We start from the raw sequence: 17,624 nt of genomic DNA on the forward strand, positions 1-17,624 counted from the left end.
AAAATACATAAATATGTAATATAAAATATACTATATTTTATATGTTAAGTTTACAATAAAAAGCATTAAAAATTTTACCTTGGTCCTTGGTGCTTGAGGTGAATTCAAGTAGAAACAATTACAAAGATACCCAAACCTACCCTACCATTATTTAAGCAAAGGTATCATACCTTATTTGAACTTCTCAAACGATAATTGTCAGCAATGATGCGAAGGCAGTTTCAACTACTTTCTTTTTCTTCCACTTTTATTTTTTTTACATTTTTTTTTTATTGATTTGTGAATTATTCCATTAAATTATTTATATGTGATGGACATTTGTTAGTCTTCTACAAATAAATTTTTTCATTTTCTTTTTGTAGCAGTTGACATTGTAAGTCATGTAGAGGAACATAGGAACTTCTACATCAATTTCTCATTGTGACGAACAGTCTAGAACCATATCCGTCTCACGTGATCATAAAAATTGTGTACGTTGTGCGTTATATAAATGTTTATTATTATTTTTATATAGCGAATCAAACATCTATATATATATATATATATATATATATATATATATATATATATATATATATACACACACACTATATTAAAAGCACTAAGGCCTTTAGCGAAATGTCGTTCGTCTTTTTTACCCTTTAAAAATAGAGTTCACAGTGGATAAAATAATAATTTAAATATTTTCCTAATATGTAGGATTGGTCATTTAACTGTCTTCCTAATATATCTGGGACATTAAAATTAACTATAATTTTCATTATTAAATTTTTCCATATTTGAATTATGTTGAGAATCCTAATATTTATGTTTCAAAATCAATTAAATTTTTATTTTACATAGATTTCTTTATCTAAAGCCCATTAACATTAAAGTTGTAGTAAACTATATATCTTTTTATCATTCAAAACTTAGAAATTAAAAACTCATATTTGCACTATCTTTTTTCCGTCAGATTAGCACTACTTTAAGCTACTAAATATAGGCACACATAAGCTATATATAACACAAAAGTAAAATACTCATTATATTTGGCAAAATTAAAAGGAACACCGAATTATTAATAAAAATTAAAGAACAATAATTATAATTTTCTTTTTTCCGTTAATTGAATTTTTTCTTGAAATTTTAAATGATATTAGCCAATATATTTTTCGACAAGTTAGTCTAAGTATTTTTTTTTACATGTTGTATGAAACGCAAGATTCTTTTTTAAAATTGAGTTGAAATATTTACTTTAGTTTCTTATAACTTTTTGGGGCTATTTTCCTTCTAATATCTTTATAATATAACATAATTAAGTTATTTAGATTTTTAAATACATTGGCACAGTAAAATCAGGGGTTTATTTTCATCATACATTAATAATTTTATAATATTAATAAATAAATTGAAAGGAATAATCGAATAGAAAGAAAATTAATATATCTCATTTCTAAAGAGCAATATTCAGTTTAGGTAAATAGATATGCAACATGAGTGGAATAGGTTAAAATTCGAGCGTGAGATGGAAGAGTTGTAATCCCCATTTTTATCATTTTAGAAGTGCAAAAACTTGTATTTTGTACTCATATAAATAATTTTGTGTTACTAAATTTAGTACTTAATATATAATTCCATTGAAGGACAATTTGAAACATTATATAGATGTTATTATCTTTAATCATGTGAATTTTGTTTTGCTATTAAAAAAAAAAGAAAAGAGAAGTGAGCGTAATTCTCAAACCGCAATAGAAGTTTGTGTTATAACGAGAATCTCGGAGGGAACTTTCCGACATTATCCAAATTGTAATTATAGCTAAATATTAAAACTTGGGATGAGTTAATATTAAGCTTTACATTAATGAAAGAATATTTTCTTTAATGTTTAAATAAATAGTTAAATAATTAAATTAGCTAAGAAGCAAAAGAATGCAGTTCATTTTTTTCCAAAATATGTGAACGTATTTTTCAAATGAAAAAAAACTCCTAGGATACATATATTTGTTCCATAAGAAGTGCATTAACGGTTAAAAAATAAAAAATAGAGTAAAATCAGTTATTGTGTAATATTAAGAGTCAAACCGGTAAAAATATAAACTTGAAACAAAAAAGATGAAATAGTAGAAGACAAGATATATTCTATATGGGTTATCATTCATTTTGTTTTTTAAACATTCCTACAAATTGAACTCCCTATATCTTTTTAATAAATTTAGTTTCTTGTTGTAAAATATTAATTTAATATTAGTCATTCTTAGACTTTAATCACATGTACCTTGTTTCTAAGAGCCATAGGGCAAATCTATCATTCCCAAATCTCAAAAAGACCAAGAGATTATATTTTTAAATTTGTTTTATTTGCCAAATCTTTGATGATGGTAAGTATTTTTGTGTTACTTTATTGTTTCAATATTAGATACAAAAATAATAATAATTTTTATAAGATATTCCACTTAATTCTAAGGACTTATATGATGCATAATTTTTTCTTTTATGAACTAGCTAAAGTGGAATTAACATTCTATCAATTTTAGGAACTCACTTTTTTTTTGTATCTCAACACTTTGTTTAATGCTACATATTTTAATCTTTTAAGACGGTATATTTATTGATATTGAAAACACGCGCAAAGAGCGTACCCTAAGACTAAACTAATAAAAATTGCCGACTCTTATATGATGATTTCAAAAAAATTACGGAAAATTTGCCGAACCTTACCAGAAACTAAGATGATTGGGATAATTTGAAAAGTCTAATTTTAGTTATGCATAGAAAAGTAACCAAAAAATTGGTATGATATAATTTTTAGAAAATATTGACACCCCTAACTGAACACACTCTTAACCTTGATTTGTTAGTAAGTTTTTGATTATTTTTGAAGTTTGATCACACACTTTTGATCATTGATCCTTTTTTTATTTGAGAAAAAACTAAAAATCATGAAGTTTAATAGGCTTAAATCAAACGTCTTCCCTTCCCGTAGCACCATCTTATGAAGAAATCCCTCACTCTCTATTTCGTGTTTTCTCTTTCTTTAATTTTGTTTTGGTTTATACTTTGTTGATAAGTTATCATAATCAATTAATCATTAAGTTCTTATAGAGTTGGATGCCGAATTTTATCGCTAGTAATTGGCATATCAAAAGACAATAATATCCCTAGTGCACTCAAATCATGGATCCGTCTCTAACCGTCGTCATACCCAAATATATATATATATATATATATATATATATATATATATATATATATATATACATGTATATAAATATTTAATAATTCATTGATCAGGTGGATGTATATCTAATCAAGAAACAGAAAGGAAATTCATAGCTAATTAACAAGAAACCGCTACCAAGGTTGGGATATATAGTAATGAATCTTTGAAAGTACCCGTAAAAGAAAAAAAAGAATATGCTAAGAACATGCATTTACATCCCTCATGTATTTAACGACCTAAATATTTTTAAAATATTTTTTATGGAAAGCTTCATGCCTTCAAGCATGCTGATTCACGGCCACGGTTGTTCTATGAATTTAAGTTATATACTGAGAGTTTAATATTTTTTTATATTATCGCCATAATTCAATCTACTATAGCAAGATATTTATCATTATTTTAGGTTATCAAATGTTATTAAATAAATTTATGCAGTTATCTTTTAAATTACATAATTATGTAATAGTTTTTTTGGTTATCTTTTAATGCATATAATTTAATTGGGTCTTGTCATTGTCAACAAAAGTTGTGGCGGAGTGGTAAGTACTCATTCATCTTTAACCAGAGGTCTCGAGTTTGAGCCGGTATGAAATCGTCTTTGTTAGGGAGCGCTTTACCCGACCCCGGGTGGAAACCAAGGTCCTTTCATTTCTCCCATTTTCAGTGTTCACGGATGCCACATCCTCCAGTCTGAGGAATGCGTTCTTGTTGAAAAAGCAGTCAAGGATACCTCAAAAGGAGAAAGTTCTCGTCTTATCATTGGCTTAAAGAGGAATATGATCAACAAAATGATTCCAGTCTACCTGGTGTCAACACCTTATCTTACCTTTATAATACGGATTTTAAGTTATCTAGATCGACAGTGTAAATTGTTTTTGCACTATTAATGTAGTTTAAGGATATTAGAAGTAAGATTACATATATGCCGTGCAAGTCTAGCCAGCGTAAGAATAGTGAATTGAGATTAAATTAAATGAATTGCACTACCTAAATGCAAACAGTACAAATATTTAGGCTCGTTCTAGCAGAATGGAATGATTGATGAAAAATTGCACAATTGAAATAGAGAGGTGTTACGTGATAAAAAGATGTCTATCAAAGTGAAAGATAAGTTCTATAAAACAGTTATAAGACCGGTAATACTTTCTGGGAGTGATTGGGCCTATATATTTCAATACATCTACAAGATAAATTCCTCAAAGATACGGATGCTAAGATGAATGCGTGATCATATAAGAGTAGAAATAATCACATTCACGAGAATATGTTTTAGACATTAACACTTTTACAGGTTTTATGCTTTTTAGGAGTGGTTACCTTTAAGCAATTATATGTTTAGAAATATATAGAATTTCTGATACTTTGCTTTGTATTTGCATAATATTGATTTTAAATAGAGGTTAGAATTCATATAGCTGACTGCAACTTGAGATTAGACTTAGTTATTGTTTATCAATATAGTTTAAAGATTGTAATTATTACTTATTACTCTTTTCTTCAGAATTCACGTTTATTACAGAAGTTACATATTACAATTGAACACAATATGATACCAACTATCTACTTGTAGAATTCCGAAGCACTATATATATCCCTGCTTCTAATGCATTCTTCATCATTCTTTCTTGCAGGAAAAAAAAAACCACCCCTTTGCTCCTGGCTTCTCCTCTTTCATCTTAAATATAACTTGGTGGAGCATATATTTAAGATGCCTACAACAGTTCGATGCTTTCTTAACTAACCTTCTCGTCTCCTTAAAATAAACAAGAGTTTACATGTTTAGGCTGCCAACAGAACCATGTAATCCTTGACAAGATCCTAATGAATTTTCTTTGGCTTCTTTTGCCTAACGAACAATAAATTACAGTAACTAGGAACCAATGTGTCTTATCTAAATTAAAGAAATATACACAAGACTTCTGCCAAATTCTCCAAGGAATTCAAATTCTTGAAATTGTCGAAGAAAAGAATTTTAATTGCAGTAATAGCTTTCGGAACTCGAAACCAAGTAAAAGAACATTTCACTTTCCTTAAATTAGTGAAGAAATAACTGTACAGATAAAAAGCTACACAGAATAAGTTGTGATATGTTAATCGTCATTATATATATTAACAGCTTTCTCTCAGCTCGGTCTATCGCCTTCACGGGGAACAGTGCTGATCCTCACACTTGAGGAGAGTCATGATTTGAGACCTCGAAACACTTTGCCTATTATTAAGAACATCAATGTAACTTCCAAGCCTATAGCGATCGGAGTTTGTCAGTGAGAATGGAGGGTTTAGAAGGAGTAATGGTGCTTCCACCTGAAGGAATGATAACAAGCGGACTGCTTTTGAATAAAAAACCACTGCATTTTCCGTCCGACCCATGTACTCTTCAACCTGCCACATATTTCAATATCCAGTAAATCATTTGAGTTGAATCTTAGAGATTTAAGGATTTTTCTTTGTCCTAATGTTACATGCTGACAATTATATATTGTTGCTGGGGGGCAGGGGGATTTGTTCCACCAAAAACTACCAAGATAAATCAAATACTTACAGCCCCCTTTCTGCCGAGATCAAGCGCAGATTGAAATATCATCTCCATTGCATCTGGCACCTCTGTATTTCCTAGAAACAAGCAACAAACATACATAAATGTCTTCATCTTCATTTGGTACGGCCATAAAAGTAGGTCTATGAACCATTTTGAAGCAAAATAAATTAAAACATTATCACACTAAAAATCTAGGATGCTCTCAAGCTGTGATGTAAAACAATAGCTAAGGATAACATTTGATGCACGTAAACATAGTACAAGCAGGCAACTATAGAACAGTTGATAATTCTATATCTCCAGATCCTTCTCAGAAACCACCAAGATTGCTAGCATACTTTTTTCTCTTGACAGTAGCAATGGGATTAAAGCTAAGCCAGGCATATGACAGCTAGAATAATCCTACTAGAAGAAAAGGAGGAAACAGAGGACAAGCCAAAAGCACAGCAACCTTTAGTAGTGTTCACATAATAAGCACAAAGATGTTGAATAAAACAAGGGAGGCACACAGCACAAGTTTCACAACATGTTTTTTTAATTTATAAAGACACAAGTTTCACTACTTAGTCACCAAATATGTACCAGGCTCAATATGTTTGGCAAGTTCCTCTGCCTTCCCAACTTCATTCAGAAATGCTTTTTCAATATGAGAGAACACATTCCCTAGCCCCAAAATGCTACCAGTGTCCTCTTTACTGTTGAGACTAACTCGACTGTCCCTCAAAATCTCCGTCAATTTGGTAGTCTCTTGGTTTGAACTTCCTTCAATTGCTGATGCCACTTGCATATGACATACATCCAAGGCTTGTTTCCATATTGCAAGCATGACAAGCTCAATGGAAAATGCTTCCAGATGCCTGTCTGCAGTAATCTATAAACAGAACAGAGAAATATTAGTGAGAAAACATCAGTAATGATACAATAGCAGCTTAGACAGCAGAATTGTCTGCCAAGCCAAAAAGAATCACGAAGACGCAGTATTTCTGGAATATGGTATCTAGAGAACACTGAAAAGTTGAATGGGTACGTTTTCGCAAAAAGATTCTAAAGAGTAGGCAGATACAGATACAAAGATATCACCAGCATTCAAAGATTTAGCACCACCTGATATTAACAAGGTTGGTGCATGTTCAAGATATATCAACCAGATCACTATAGTTGTAGAGGACCGAGGAGTTTTGACTCAGAGCTAAAGTTTGATAGAAGACTTGATTTACTGAATGAATCCAGTGCAGAAATCACCGCGCTTTCTTTTCATATTCTTCTTTTTTCTCTTACGCTCTCAGAAATGAGAAAAGGCAAGTTTTATAGAACTGGGTGGCCAAGCCAATATGGAGCAGCAGAATGGAGCGGTATACAATAGGGAGATATCCTACAGAATATTTGTGAGCCCAGTAATGTTATGAGGGGGTAAAGGTTGTGCCTCTAACGCTCAACTTATGTAAATGTCATAGAAATACAAATTTTAACATGGATTTGCAATCACACAAAATTGAACATATTAGTCACATCAAGCAGCGGGTCAAGTATTACATAAAGAATAAAATAAGAGGTCATCTAAGATGATTTTGATCATATTCTAGATGGACCTTCATATGTACTGGTCGGTAGGTGCGACTATGATGATTTAACGTGATAAAAAGGGACTATATAAACTTAAAATCAGAGGGAAGTCGTCTAAAAACCTATGATCTGTTGAACCAATAGACTTAAGGAACAAAACACAAGGAGACATCAACTAGATATGATTAGGCTTAGATCTTATCATTGTTGCATTTGGTCTGGCGTTATCAGTGACATGTATATCTTGGTATAAGTGCAAGATATAAGGAACATCTCGTTTTGGAGAAACCCTGCCTTAAAAAGACGATCTAGTGTTGGAATAAATAGGAATGAATAGAGTAAAATGGAACAAAGGCTTTGTTAGCCGACCCAACTAATTGGGATTCAGGGCAGTTGGTTGTTGATAGCATAGATGTAATGTTCGGCCAAGTCAAATGTATAAAATATCTCCAATATAAGTAGAAATTTATTTACCTAGAAAACTAAATAAATGAACCTCAGATCATAAATTACAAAACCAAATAGAATGTTGATACCATGTAAATAACCTGGTCCACCACAGAAAAAGCTATGCTTCGCTTTGTGAAATTCTTTAAAAAGGTTTTTCACGAATTAAAAAGTTGACTTTATGTATGCAAAGTATACTTCAGAAACAACTCAAGATTGTACTGTACATCTTCTACTCACATTTGTCACAACAGAGATTTGTCCAACTCAGAGTCCAACTCAGACACAGAATGATTTTAAACTTATGATATTGAACACACTGCAGAGCAACAAATTTGTACACAATTTCCAGGAATAAACAGCAAACAATGAAGCGAAGGTCTATCTGCACCAAGATGAAGATGTTCATACTTCTGCTTTTTTATTATTGATACATGATTAGGAACCACACATTTTCACCATGCCTAGGTAACTTCGACATATACTTTTTGAAGTACACAGGGATGACCAAGTTGATAAAGTTAGATGAGTCCACTTGAGCAAATTTGTTAGACTCCAAGGGTCCTACCTTGGATGCCACTAGAGCAATGCTAAACAAAAGTAGCAAGGCCGCTACAGAACTGCATTACGCTCTAAATGAAGCGTAGGAGAAAATAAACTTGCGGATCCACAATGAACTAGACAGAACTGTTCTCCCTCCATTCCTGCATGCTAAGAACCACCTAACTAACATATTTGTTAAGATATAGGACCTCCCATATTTTTAAAGAGAAAATGCCATCAATGTGAGTTACCTTCTCATTTACTAACTCTGTGATAGCAGAAGCAGAATGTTGCAGTGACACAATTCTGGCTATGCCATCAGTCGGCTGCTCCAGAGGGTCTACAATATCTGTGGATCCTTGTGAAGCTCCTGGAGCAAAAGAGGAACTTTCCAACCTTCCTACAGGACCTATTCTATTAGTTGCAGAACCAACAGTAAGCACCGGCTCACTTACTCTAGTTTCTATGTTCCCAGAGGCTTGCAGTGAAAAACTTGATCTGAATTGCATATTGCTAAGCCTGGATGTACCTGCTGAAGAAGATGAGTCCATGAGGGACCTAGATACAAGGACATATTCCTTCTCAATCAGCTCGAATGAATCCGCCACTGTTGAATCAGGTGAATATCAAATCAGGAAATTCAATCCTGACCAAACTAATTAGAGATAAGCAAAAGGCAACTTTAGCTGAATATGTAGGCAAAAGGAAAATTGGGAACATTATTGCAAAAGAGCACCTTTTGGACATAGTCTATGGTCCATTAATCTAGATTCCTTCAGGTTCCCTTCTGAGTGTCCGTGTTGGCCAGGGCTAAAACCAATAGTATCTGATTTGTGCGTGATGTTACTACAATCCAGAGGAGGATCAATTCTGCTTGGAGCACTAGAAACTTCTTTCCTATCAGCTCTTGCAACCTGAGAATGTCCACAGGAAGATCTCTGTGGTATTCCAGTAAAAGGACTGCTGGAATAATCATCTAGACTAAAGGGAAGACCATCTTCTTGAAAAGTTTCCTCAGTACTCCTTACAGGATTGCATTTTGCCAGAGAAAAACCATCTATTACCCTTTGAGGTCTCTGATTCCTGTGTACCATGTCCGACGCATAAAGTCCGAGTGAGGAAACAGTATATAATGCCAAGAACTTTAATTCATCGACTAGCTTACCAAGAAAACTCAGCAGGCTGCTTCTGTGCAAGAAATGGGTGGTTAAAGAACTCTTCAAATGTCAACCGCTCCACTGTGCGTTCAGACATGCAGAATAAGAAAATTTTGAACTTTTCATGAGAAATGCCAGGTAATGGTTACTCTGGGTTTAAATCTTATGGCCTTCTGAATGGTAAAGTATGTAGAAAACAATGATGCAAGTACTCAAGTCTTAGTGTCCATGGGGGACATTAAACTGTTTAACTCCAGACAACATAAATGAAGTACCTGGTTTACAACGCAATAATTTTCGGCACAAATCTATGCAATGAGAACTTAAATTCTTGACATCTAGAGGAAACTGCAATTTAGTGGAGTTCACTATGTTTTGGAGCAACTGCAGGAAAAATGGAGGGAAAAAAATTAGAACAGGGCTGCAAGGCATTTGAATTTCACCGGTCAAACTGAAAACAAAAGAAACAATAAGGTAAGTTACTATGCACAGCTGAAAAGGTATTAAACCTGTATTTGATTGTTTCCACTAAACGGGGTTTTGCCAGTTACAAGCTGAAACAGAATGGCACCAACACTCCAGAGATCTGCCTGTGATTGGAGCCAAAAGTTAACAAGAATTAAAAGAGAATAGCCTATGGACCGGTTACGTAGAAAGAGAATACCACCTTCGCATCATACTTCTGAAGCTGCATTATTTCAGGAGCCATGTACAATGGTGAACCACATAGAGTTTCTGCAAGTACCCAAGGCTGCAAAGACCTGAGAAGAGAGAATGGTACTTTTGAGTCGTTAGGAGTTTCGAGTGGATTACTTAGGAAAACCTTTAACCCTAAGGCTGCAAATCTTAAAACAGAAGGGAAGGATAAGAGTAAATCTAGCAAATGTGTTTTCTGAAAAGAGATGAAATGTTAAGGAAGGGTGCGCATGAGAATGACGTTCCAACAATGTACTATAAATTTACCTTGCAAACCCAAAATCAGCAATCTTCAAGGTGGAGTTGTCATCAGCTGCAGACAACAGAAGATTCTGTTTGATCAAGACAAGGGCACAAGTCAATGAGTTGATAATTCTACCGAAAAAGCCATTGAATTTCTGAAAAAGCTTCCAAAATAGCTCCTATCTCCCAAAGAAAGAATTACAACCAAAGAGACACTATTCATTCATAGAATACCACACATTTGGTTCCGTTCCCTCAACTAAGATACCAAATTGCAAATGAAAATACTAATATATCTGTATACAAAGAGTCATCTCCTTGAATGGGCTTCCTTTTCCTTTGTTATTTCGTTTTTATTAATGAGTTAATAATAAGAAACCTACATTGGAGAAATGCGATTTTCTATTCAAGAATAAAGCAACTGAATGCCTCAATCACCTGTAAGTCATGCCAAGTACTTCCTAAAGTTAAATCTTTTTTTTTTCAAATCCGTAGCTACTAGAGCTGGTTGTAAATATAACATGCGGCTTAAAAAGAACAAGGTAAGTGCTACTTGAAAATGTCAAATCATTAGAAAATGACTAACGAGTAGTCCCTTTGAAACTGTTGTTTTTTTAATATTTATACTAGAGAAATGCTACAGTGATAGACATTACATGCTCATGACTTCAAAGGTGAAAACTTCTGGAAAGGAAAACACATTTCAGCAGCTAAATACTCCTCCTTAAACAAAAAACAACTAAATTCATATGTTTAAATTTGTAACTTAGGTTGTCAAGGCGACCACCAAAGCAAACTAAAATGTGGTGCAACACTGGAAGGAAAGCATACCTGGGGCTTTAGGTCCCTATGGATTAGATTGTTTTCGCGAAGGATTTTTAGGCCTGATGCTGTGACATGGATATGAATATGAACATGAATATTACCATGTGGAATTCATCTAGATAAGAATAATTCAGTCTAAAAGTGAGAAGAGGAAAATAGGCAAAAGAAAATAGATGCTTTACACAAACCTAGCTGCTGCATGAAATGTTTTGCAGTTGCTTCTGTGATTCTCCCTTGGCGTCGTTGGATGTACATTGAAAGATCACCTCCTCTGCAGTACTCCAAAACAAAATATATTTTTCCCGGCTCCTATAACCCACGCACATGAGGGTTCATTTAGAGAAAAACCAAAAGCACCAATATGAAGGTTGAAGAAACATTCTGTTCATCTTTTAAGCAGATCATATAGTCAGTCACACCATGCAACTCCAAATAGAAAATAAATAATGCAAAATGTGTAAATCTAGGATGGATGTACTAATCAGGTCTCAGATTCTAGTATCAAAATCCATCCTTAGCTAGGCATAAGTGCTGAATTTTATCATCATGTAGAGTTACAACAACAACAACAACAACAACTATGGCTTAGTTCCAAACAAGTTGGGGTTGACTATATGATTCCTCTCTTCTGAAGCTCAATGTCATCATCAGTTGAGCTTCCGTTGAACTTCAAGAGAAGGAGTTAAATCTCCCTAAAACCGTAGTAAAACCAAGCTAGACGCTTCTCACAATTAAACATTATGTTACGCTGTTTGTTTAACTTATTTATAATTTCTTCCTAAGATTTTCAAATCGGATTTTTTAACTAAAAAATGAGCATTGGGTTTGTCGCTTGAAAATACAAAAACATAAAGCATGATCTCAAAACTCCATTCGTCGAAAAAAGCAGTTAGATAAACCTTTACTGTTTTCCTTCTTATTTGCATAATCCTTGGTGTGTAGACTTATCCAAAAAGTGCACCGTACTCGGCAGAAATAGTCGAGGTGTGCACAAGTTGATCCAAATACAATTGTTAAAATAAATCAATAAATAGATCTCTATCATTTTTAATTCTTCTCTAGTACTCAAAAACAAAACAGCACACAAGCACCTAGATGTAAATTCACATGACAATCTCAACATAATAGTACTTTGCAAAGCAGAAAATTGCACTTCATTGTCACTTGGGTGGTGGGTGCAAAATTTCGGAGCCACTTTAGTTTGTAACAGCAAATACGAACTTGTATAAAAATATACTACTTACATATTACTCTAAAATTGTGCAACTATATATAAAGTTAAAACACTGAAATTGAATAAGAGTTGAGTAGTGGGAATAAGAGTTGAGTAGTGGGACCTCAATCATGTCATGCAAGCGAATAATATTAGGATGATTAATCTTCTGCAAAATGATAATTTCCGACTTGAGGCTCTCCCGGAGTTTCGGGTCGAGCCGAGCAGTAGCAATCTCCTTGATTGCAACGTCTGTACCATCGACACGGTGGCACCCGTGCCACACCGTTGAAAATGACCCTGTCCCGATTTGCTTCACAATCACATAATCCCCAATCATAAACCTCCCACCTCTGTTCATCGATTCAGCCATCCCCGCAAAAATTTATGCCAATTGCAGAATAATTCAACTTTTTTTTTTTAAATTTTGATACGGGAGGCGTACAGATATGGAGATGATATTAGGGTTTAGACTTTAGATTATCAGCGAGGAACTCTGCTGTTGGTGACTGAATTTTAAAAATAATGGTACTGTATTGATTAGGGAGAGAGGACAAACAATGGCTACATCTTCTTTTATCAGTGTCTGTATTGGATTTGCAAGTTTGATGATAGTGTGCCGTGTCAGTGTACTTGGTGAACATATTGACTTGGCTTCAACTGGATTCTTTATTTATGTATTCCTCTTGTGTTTTTTAATTTATGTGTCGCTATTTTAATCAAACTTTTTAAATTTTAATAATAAATTTGTAGTTAAAGAAAAATTAATTAACTCATGCTCATACAATTAATTCATTTATACCTTCCCTATCGTAAGAATTGTGATACTTTGATTTGTCGGTTTCATGAACTGTTTTTGGTTGTGCAAAATAAAATTAGAAACAAGAAAAAGCAAAATTAGAAAAGAAAACCAAAATAAATTATTGATTTTTTACCGTGCTAGATTCAAGAACAATATTAAAATTTGATTTAGTGCAGTTTTAGAGTTTAAATAATTATCTGATCGATCATATGCTAGATGCGTCTGGGTGGTGTAGTTGGTTATCACGCTAGTCTCACACACTAGAGGTCCCCGGTTCGAACCCGGGCTCAGACAATTTTTGTTCCCTTTTTCTATTCTTCTTCATCATTTGTCTAGTGATGTATACTCCCATTTTCATCATCCTCAAAATTTTGAACCACTTTACTACTCTCCGGAGGTCATACTTGAATTTCCACTTTGTTTTCTCTACCTTTTCTCCTTTCTCTTATCGTGGCTTTGTGTTCCTCTGAATTCTAGGGTTTCGCATAATAATTCTTAGCAATGGATTGGGGCAACGTGAGCACACAAGATCTAATTGAGGCTCTACGCGAAGTCGAGTGGTCATCTCCGCCACGTCCCCCCTCTGAATTCTTCTCTCGATTCACTTTCCCTCGATCTTATACCAAATGGAACAGTCGCCTCAAGTGTAATCTCTACTAGTACGTACGTTTGAAAAAACTGCAAATTTAATAAATGAAATGTTTCCCTGAATTATTTTAAAAATTGCTTTGGTTTTGTTTTTGCAGTTACAGGACGAATTACTTTATTATGATTGTGGTTATTCTTGGTAAGGAAAAATTGTTGAGTTTTATTCATTTCAGATATGATTTTAGCATAACAGTGTTAATTTGGAACTAACAAGTACAATTCATGTGTATTTCGTATTGCAGCATTGGGGTTTCTAAGGGGGCCACTTGCAATTGTTGCTGCGCTTTTGACAGCACTTAGTATTGCTTTTCTAAATGACAGGTATTTCTATTCTATGGATTGTTTTATCTGTGGTGAGGTTTTTGTTTGCCACTAGAGTTTTAGTTTGTCTCTTCAGGAGCATCCTATAAAACTGGAACGATATTGAGAAGAAAAAAGAACTGATTTTTAGTTTACATTTCATTCGTCTGTATTTTGCATTCTTGTCTTGGCTTTTCTAAATGACAGGTCGAGGATGGGGAAGAAGGGGGAGAGGGAGGTTAAATGGTTAGAGTGACTGACGGGAGGGTGGTTGTTAATGGGTAAAGGGGGTGGTTTTTTTCACGTGCAAATGTGGCAATTTAATAGAGCCAGCATGGATTAAATGGGCGAATTGGAGCTTCGTTAGCAAAGAAAGGCAAATATGTATGAATAATGGTGAGGGTATTTTTGTTGCCAACTTCTAATAGAGGGCAAAGTTAAGGAAAGTCAATAAGTGGGGAAAATTTGGACCTGTTTTAGATAAAGTAATAACCTTGGTACAAATGAAATATTTTCATTTTTTTGTCAACGCATCGCGAGCGGGTCATCTTGAGTTTGAGTTAACACCTTTGTCATTTCTTCCCTTCTTGGTTTTCTTTTATGCTTTTGTGCAGGTTATATCTTTTGACTTGAACTAAACCTGAAGTTCTGCCCTCTGGACACCATTTTGCAAGTTCTCTCCTATTTACTAAAGGGTTAAATATTAGCTTTTCTAGCCTTGAGTTATTTTCTTAGAGAGTTATTTTTCTTTAAAACTGCAGTAGTTTGAACGGCATAGTCTTTTGGTATTTGGTCTACAAGAAAATAGTATACTCCTGATGCAGGGATGTAGTAGTGAACTAAATGCATTTTCATTTGTTACCCATTAGCGTATTCTGCACTCTGTATGGAGAGAAAACGACACGAGTCATTTCTACTTTGTGAAAGTTTTTCTATGTTTTCCTGGTCAATAGTATTTCTTACACTTTATATTAGGCTGAACAAGAAGGAAAAGCTTTCATGTTAGTTTGATGTTTCAGTTTTTCTGGTGATGCGTCAATAGTTAGAACAATAACCGATTTCAAATCAGTAGGTTTTATTTACTGTTGGAAGATTTATCTGTTTGTTCAGAGATGTTTTATTCAGATATGCATGGGATACAAAATTTGCTGCTTAAAGATTCTAAGTTTTATAACTGCATTCATACTTTATTCTTGCATCTTTTAATGTTGCTAAGTGTTGTTCCTGCAGTTTTGCAGGTACTTTTAGCGAAAAGGTGACAAGAACTGTCAGGCAGTTTTCACCTCATTTAGCTGCAAAAATGAGGCCTCCACTCACGTGAGTACACATGTATATTTGGGTTATTATAGCACACTGAGTCTGTATCGCTGCTGACATATGTTTGATAATGTTCAGGCCTGTTATTCGAGGGCGGCCATCCGCTAAAAGAGCAATATTCATTTGTGGAAGGCCTCGTTCGGTGTTTGTCTTTGTATTTTCTATAGGTACTGGAATTGTTTGTTTTCTTATATGTTTATTATCTTCCTTTTCCTTCCTGTTGAACCTTTGGGAGTTGTAATATGAAATTCTGTTTGATCGCTGTTGTGATTATGCAGTGAGTTTCTTCCTCTGGTTTGTTTCCTGTGGCCTCTTAACGGTCTTGTGGGCACTTGGTATAGGCCTTCTTGGTAAGTTCTCTCGTTCTAATTATAAATTTCGTTCAACTTCTATGTAACGATTTAATAAAACTCTCTCTCTCTCTCTCTCTCTCTCTCTCTCTCTTCAGCCACTCTTGTTCATGCAAGCTTCAGGACTCCTAATTTGAAGGCTCGTCTCAATACATTTCGTGAAGAATTCCGACCTGTCTGGCGCAACTATAGTGAGCTGTAGCTTCAATGGACTTCCGGTAGCTTTACTGTGATTCCCCATTAGATGTATTGATTCGTTAATTATATTTTTCTTCATCTTATTGTCTGTAAATTAACATGGTCTAATCAGTCTTGAAATAGTACAAAAGACATGTGGTTTGGCATTTTACATGCTTTCCGGATAAGGTTCTTTAAAAGAAAAGAAAAATACTGGTCGATCCTGTATTTTTGAACTCTCTCTCCAGTTCGATTCGGAAAGAATGAAATGATGTCCTGATAGCAAAATGGATTGATCTATAATATATAGTGTAACTTCAGATTTAAGCTGCTAAGATCATATGAACTACAAGGTATTGGTTTTGAGACTCTGTTGTATCCTATTTACAAATATCAATTTGATTGGCTTCCTATTGGTTTTATGCTTGCGCTATGCCTTGTGACTTTGAGTGTCCATTTACCTTTCTTTAACCTGCATCTCAAATTCTGCACAACTTAAAATCCTATGCCCTTGGGCATTTCTTTAATGAGACCTCTTTATATTGCAGTTTGACGCAGTATAGCTTAAAAACTGATTAAATTGCAGTATTAGCAGTAAACTCATCAAACTAATTGCTCCAGATTACAGATGTCTCCTACATTTTTGCTTATTTTATTTAAAAAGTGACTGCTATTTAGACTTGTGTTAGTCTCTTGGCTATTTGTATTGGAGTAGGTTTTGGAATATTGCCATCACGTGTTGTGGACTCGCAGATCAGCCAAGCGACTGTAGACTTTGTTAAATTCTTCCCTCTGTGGTGTATTCATTTTTATACATATGAGAAGCTTTGGGTTATCGTCGCAGCTGGAGTAGTATTTCGTAGAATGTGGCTGTTTCTATTTGAAGTGCATTTGTAATGCCTATACGAAACACAACGTCTCTCATAACAGTACACAGTTAAACTAGTAAATTATTGAAGTTTTTCATGTGATTTACTATAAATTTCAGTGGGTCTGTTTATACACATATTCTATGACATAGCGTTTCTGTGGCTGTTTCTTAATTACTCCGATTACTAACGCACTTGAAAGAGGTCCATGCTTCTGACATTCTTTGGTTGTCACCCAAAAATGCCTATAAATAGAGGCACTCGATCTCATGATAGTAAGAATTAGTGACGTTCGCACCAAATAGAAAAGTCAAAACTAAATTGATTAAAAAAACCAATTAGGTTTGGTTTGATTTTGTTTGATATTGAGAAAAAAAAAACACAAACCAAACCAATATATAAATATATAATTATATATATACGTTTAAGATTCTATATAGAATTTCTTTGAAATATGTCTAGAAATATTTAAGATCCTCCCATGTAATATTTAATAGGACTACGAAGTGCATCCATTTTTGTTGGCTTTAAAATGGTTGTTTTAAAATGGTTGTTATAACAGCCTAACCCACTAGTGATATTGTCTGATTTGGGCCTAGGCCCGCACGGCTTTAAAACGTGTCACTAGAGTCTAAGGCCTGTCTACTTATATAGCTGGTATTTCTCCCGTGTTTTGTCGACGTGGGATTCGCCTAGGGTGTCACATACACCCCCTTAGGGACTCTGCATCCTC

The 17,624-nt window shown here is 34.1% G+C and overlaps 2 protein-coding genes and 1 non-coding gene across 6 annotated transcripts; 2 read left to right on the forward strand and 1 right to left on the reverse strand.

Annotated features, from left to right (window-relative positions):
- Window positions 1–5,211: 5,211 nt before the first annotated feature.
- On the reverse strand, window positions 5,212–13,083 carry LOC104112824 (serine/threonine-protein kinase ATG1c-like). Of its 3 annotated transcripts, XM_009622849.4 has the most exons (14): window positions 12,553–13,083; window positions 11,404–11,524; window positions 11,222–11,280; window positions 10,415–10,479; window positions 10,119–10,212; window positions 9,961–10,041; window positions 9,727–9,835; window positions 9,460–9,532; window positions 9,031–9,377; window positions 8,824–8,901; window positions 8,546–8,694; window positions 6,324–6,612; window positions 5,745–5,815; window positions 5,212–5,584 (listed from the first exon to the last, which is right to left on the reverse strand). In XM_009622849.4, the coding sequence occupies exons 1-14, from the start codon at window positions 12,799–12,801 to the stop codon at window positions 5,345–5,347; spliced, it is 2,025 nt and encodes a 674-aa protein (XP_009621144.1). In that variant the 5' UTR covers window positions 12,802–13,083; the 3' UTR covers window positions 5,212–5,344. The 3 variants fall into 3 exon arrangements, with proteins under 3 accessions (XP_009621144.1, XP_009621143.1, XP_070051188.1); XM_009622848.4 differs by having other exon boundaries at window positions 8,546–8,901; window positions 12,553–13,082; XM_070195087.1 differs by having other exon boundaries at window positions 8,546–8,901; window positions 11,404–11,604; window positions 12,553–12,686.
- Window positions 13,084–13,450: 367 nt separating this feature from the next.
- On the forward strand, window positions 13,451–13,524 carry TRNAV-CAC (transfer RNA valine (anticodon CAC)). The gene has a single exon. It is a non-coding gene; the product is annotated as a tRNA-Val (tRNA).
- Window positions 13,525–13,537: 13 nt separating this feature from the next.
- LOC104112825 (PRA1 family protein A1-like) lies at window positions 13,538–16,442 on the forward strand. Of its 2 annotated transcripts, none has more exons than XM_009622852.4 (7): window positions 13,538–13,889; window positions 13,977–14,017; window positions 14,121–14,199; window positions 15,409–15,495; window positions 15,574–15,662; window positions 15,774–15,845; window positions 15,969–16,442. In XM_009622852.4, the coding sequence occupies exons 1-7, from the start codon at window positions 13,732–13,734 to the stop codon at window positions 15,980–15,982; spliced, it is 540 nt and encodes a 179-aa protein (XP_009621147.1). In that variant the 5' UTR covers window positions 13,538–13,731; the 3' UTR covers window positions 15,983–16,442. The 2 variants fall into 2 exon arrangements, with proteins under 2 accessions (XP_009621147.1, XP_009621146.1); XM_009622851.4 differs by having other exon boundaries at window positions 13,542–13,889; window positions 15,944–16,442.
- The last annotated feature ends 1,182 nt before the right edge of the window (window positions 16,443–17,624 follow it).

The sequence above is a fragment of the Nicotiana tomentosiformis genome, chromosome 2, assembly GCF_000390325.3.
Source record: "Nicotiana tomentosiformis chromosome 2, ASM39032v3, whole genome shotgun sequence".
In the NCBI taxonomy this organism is placed as follows: domain Eukaryota; kingdom Viridiplantae; phylum Streptophyta; class Magnoliopsida; order Solanales; family Solanaceae; genus Nicotiana; species Nicotiana tomentosiformis.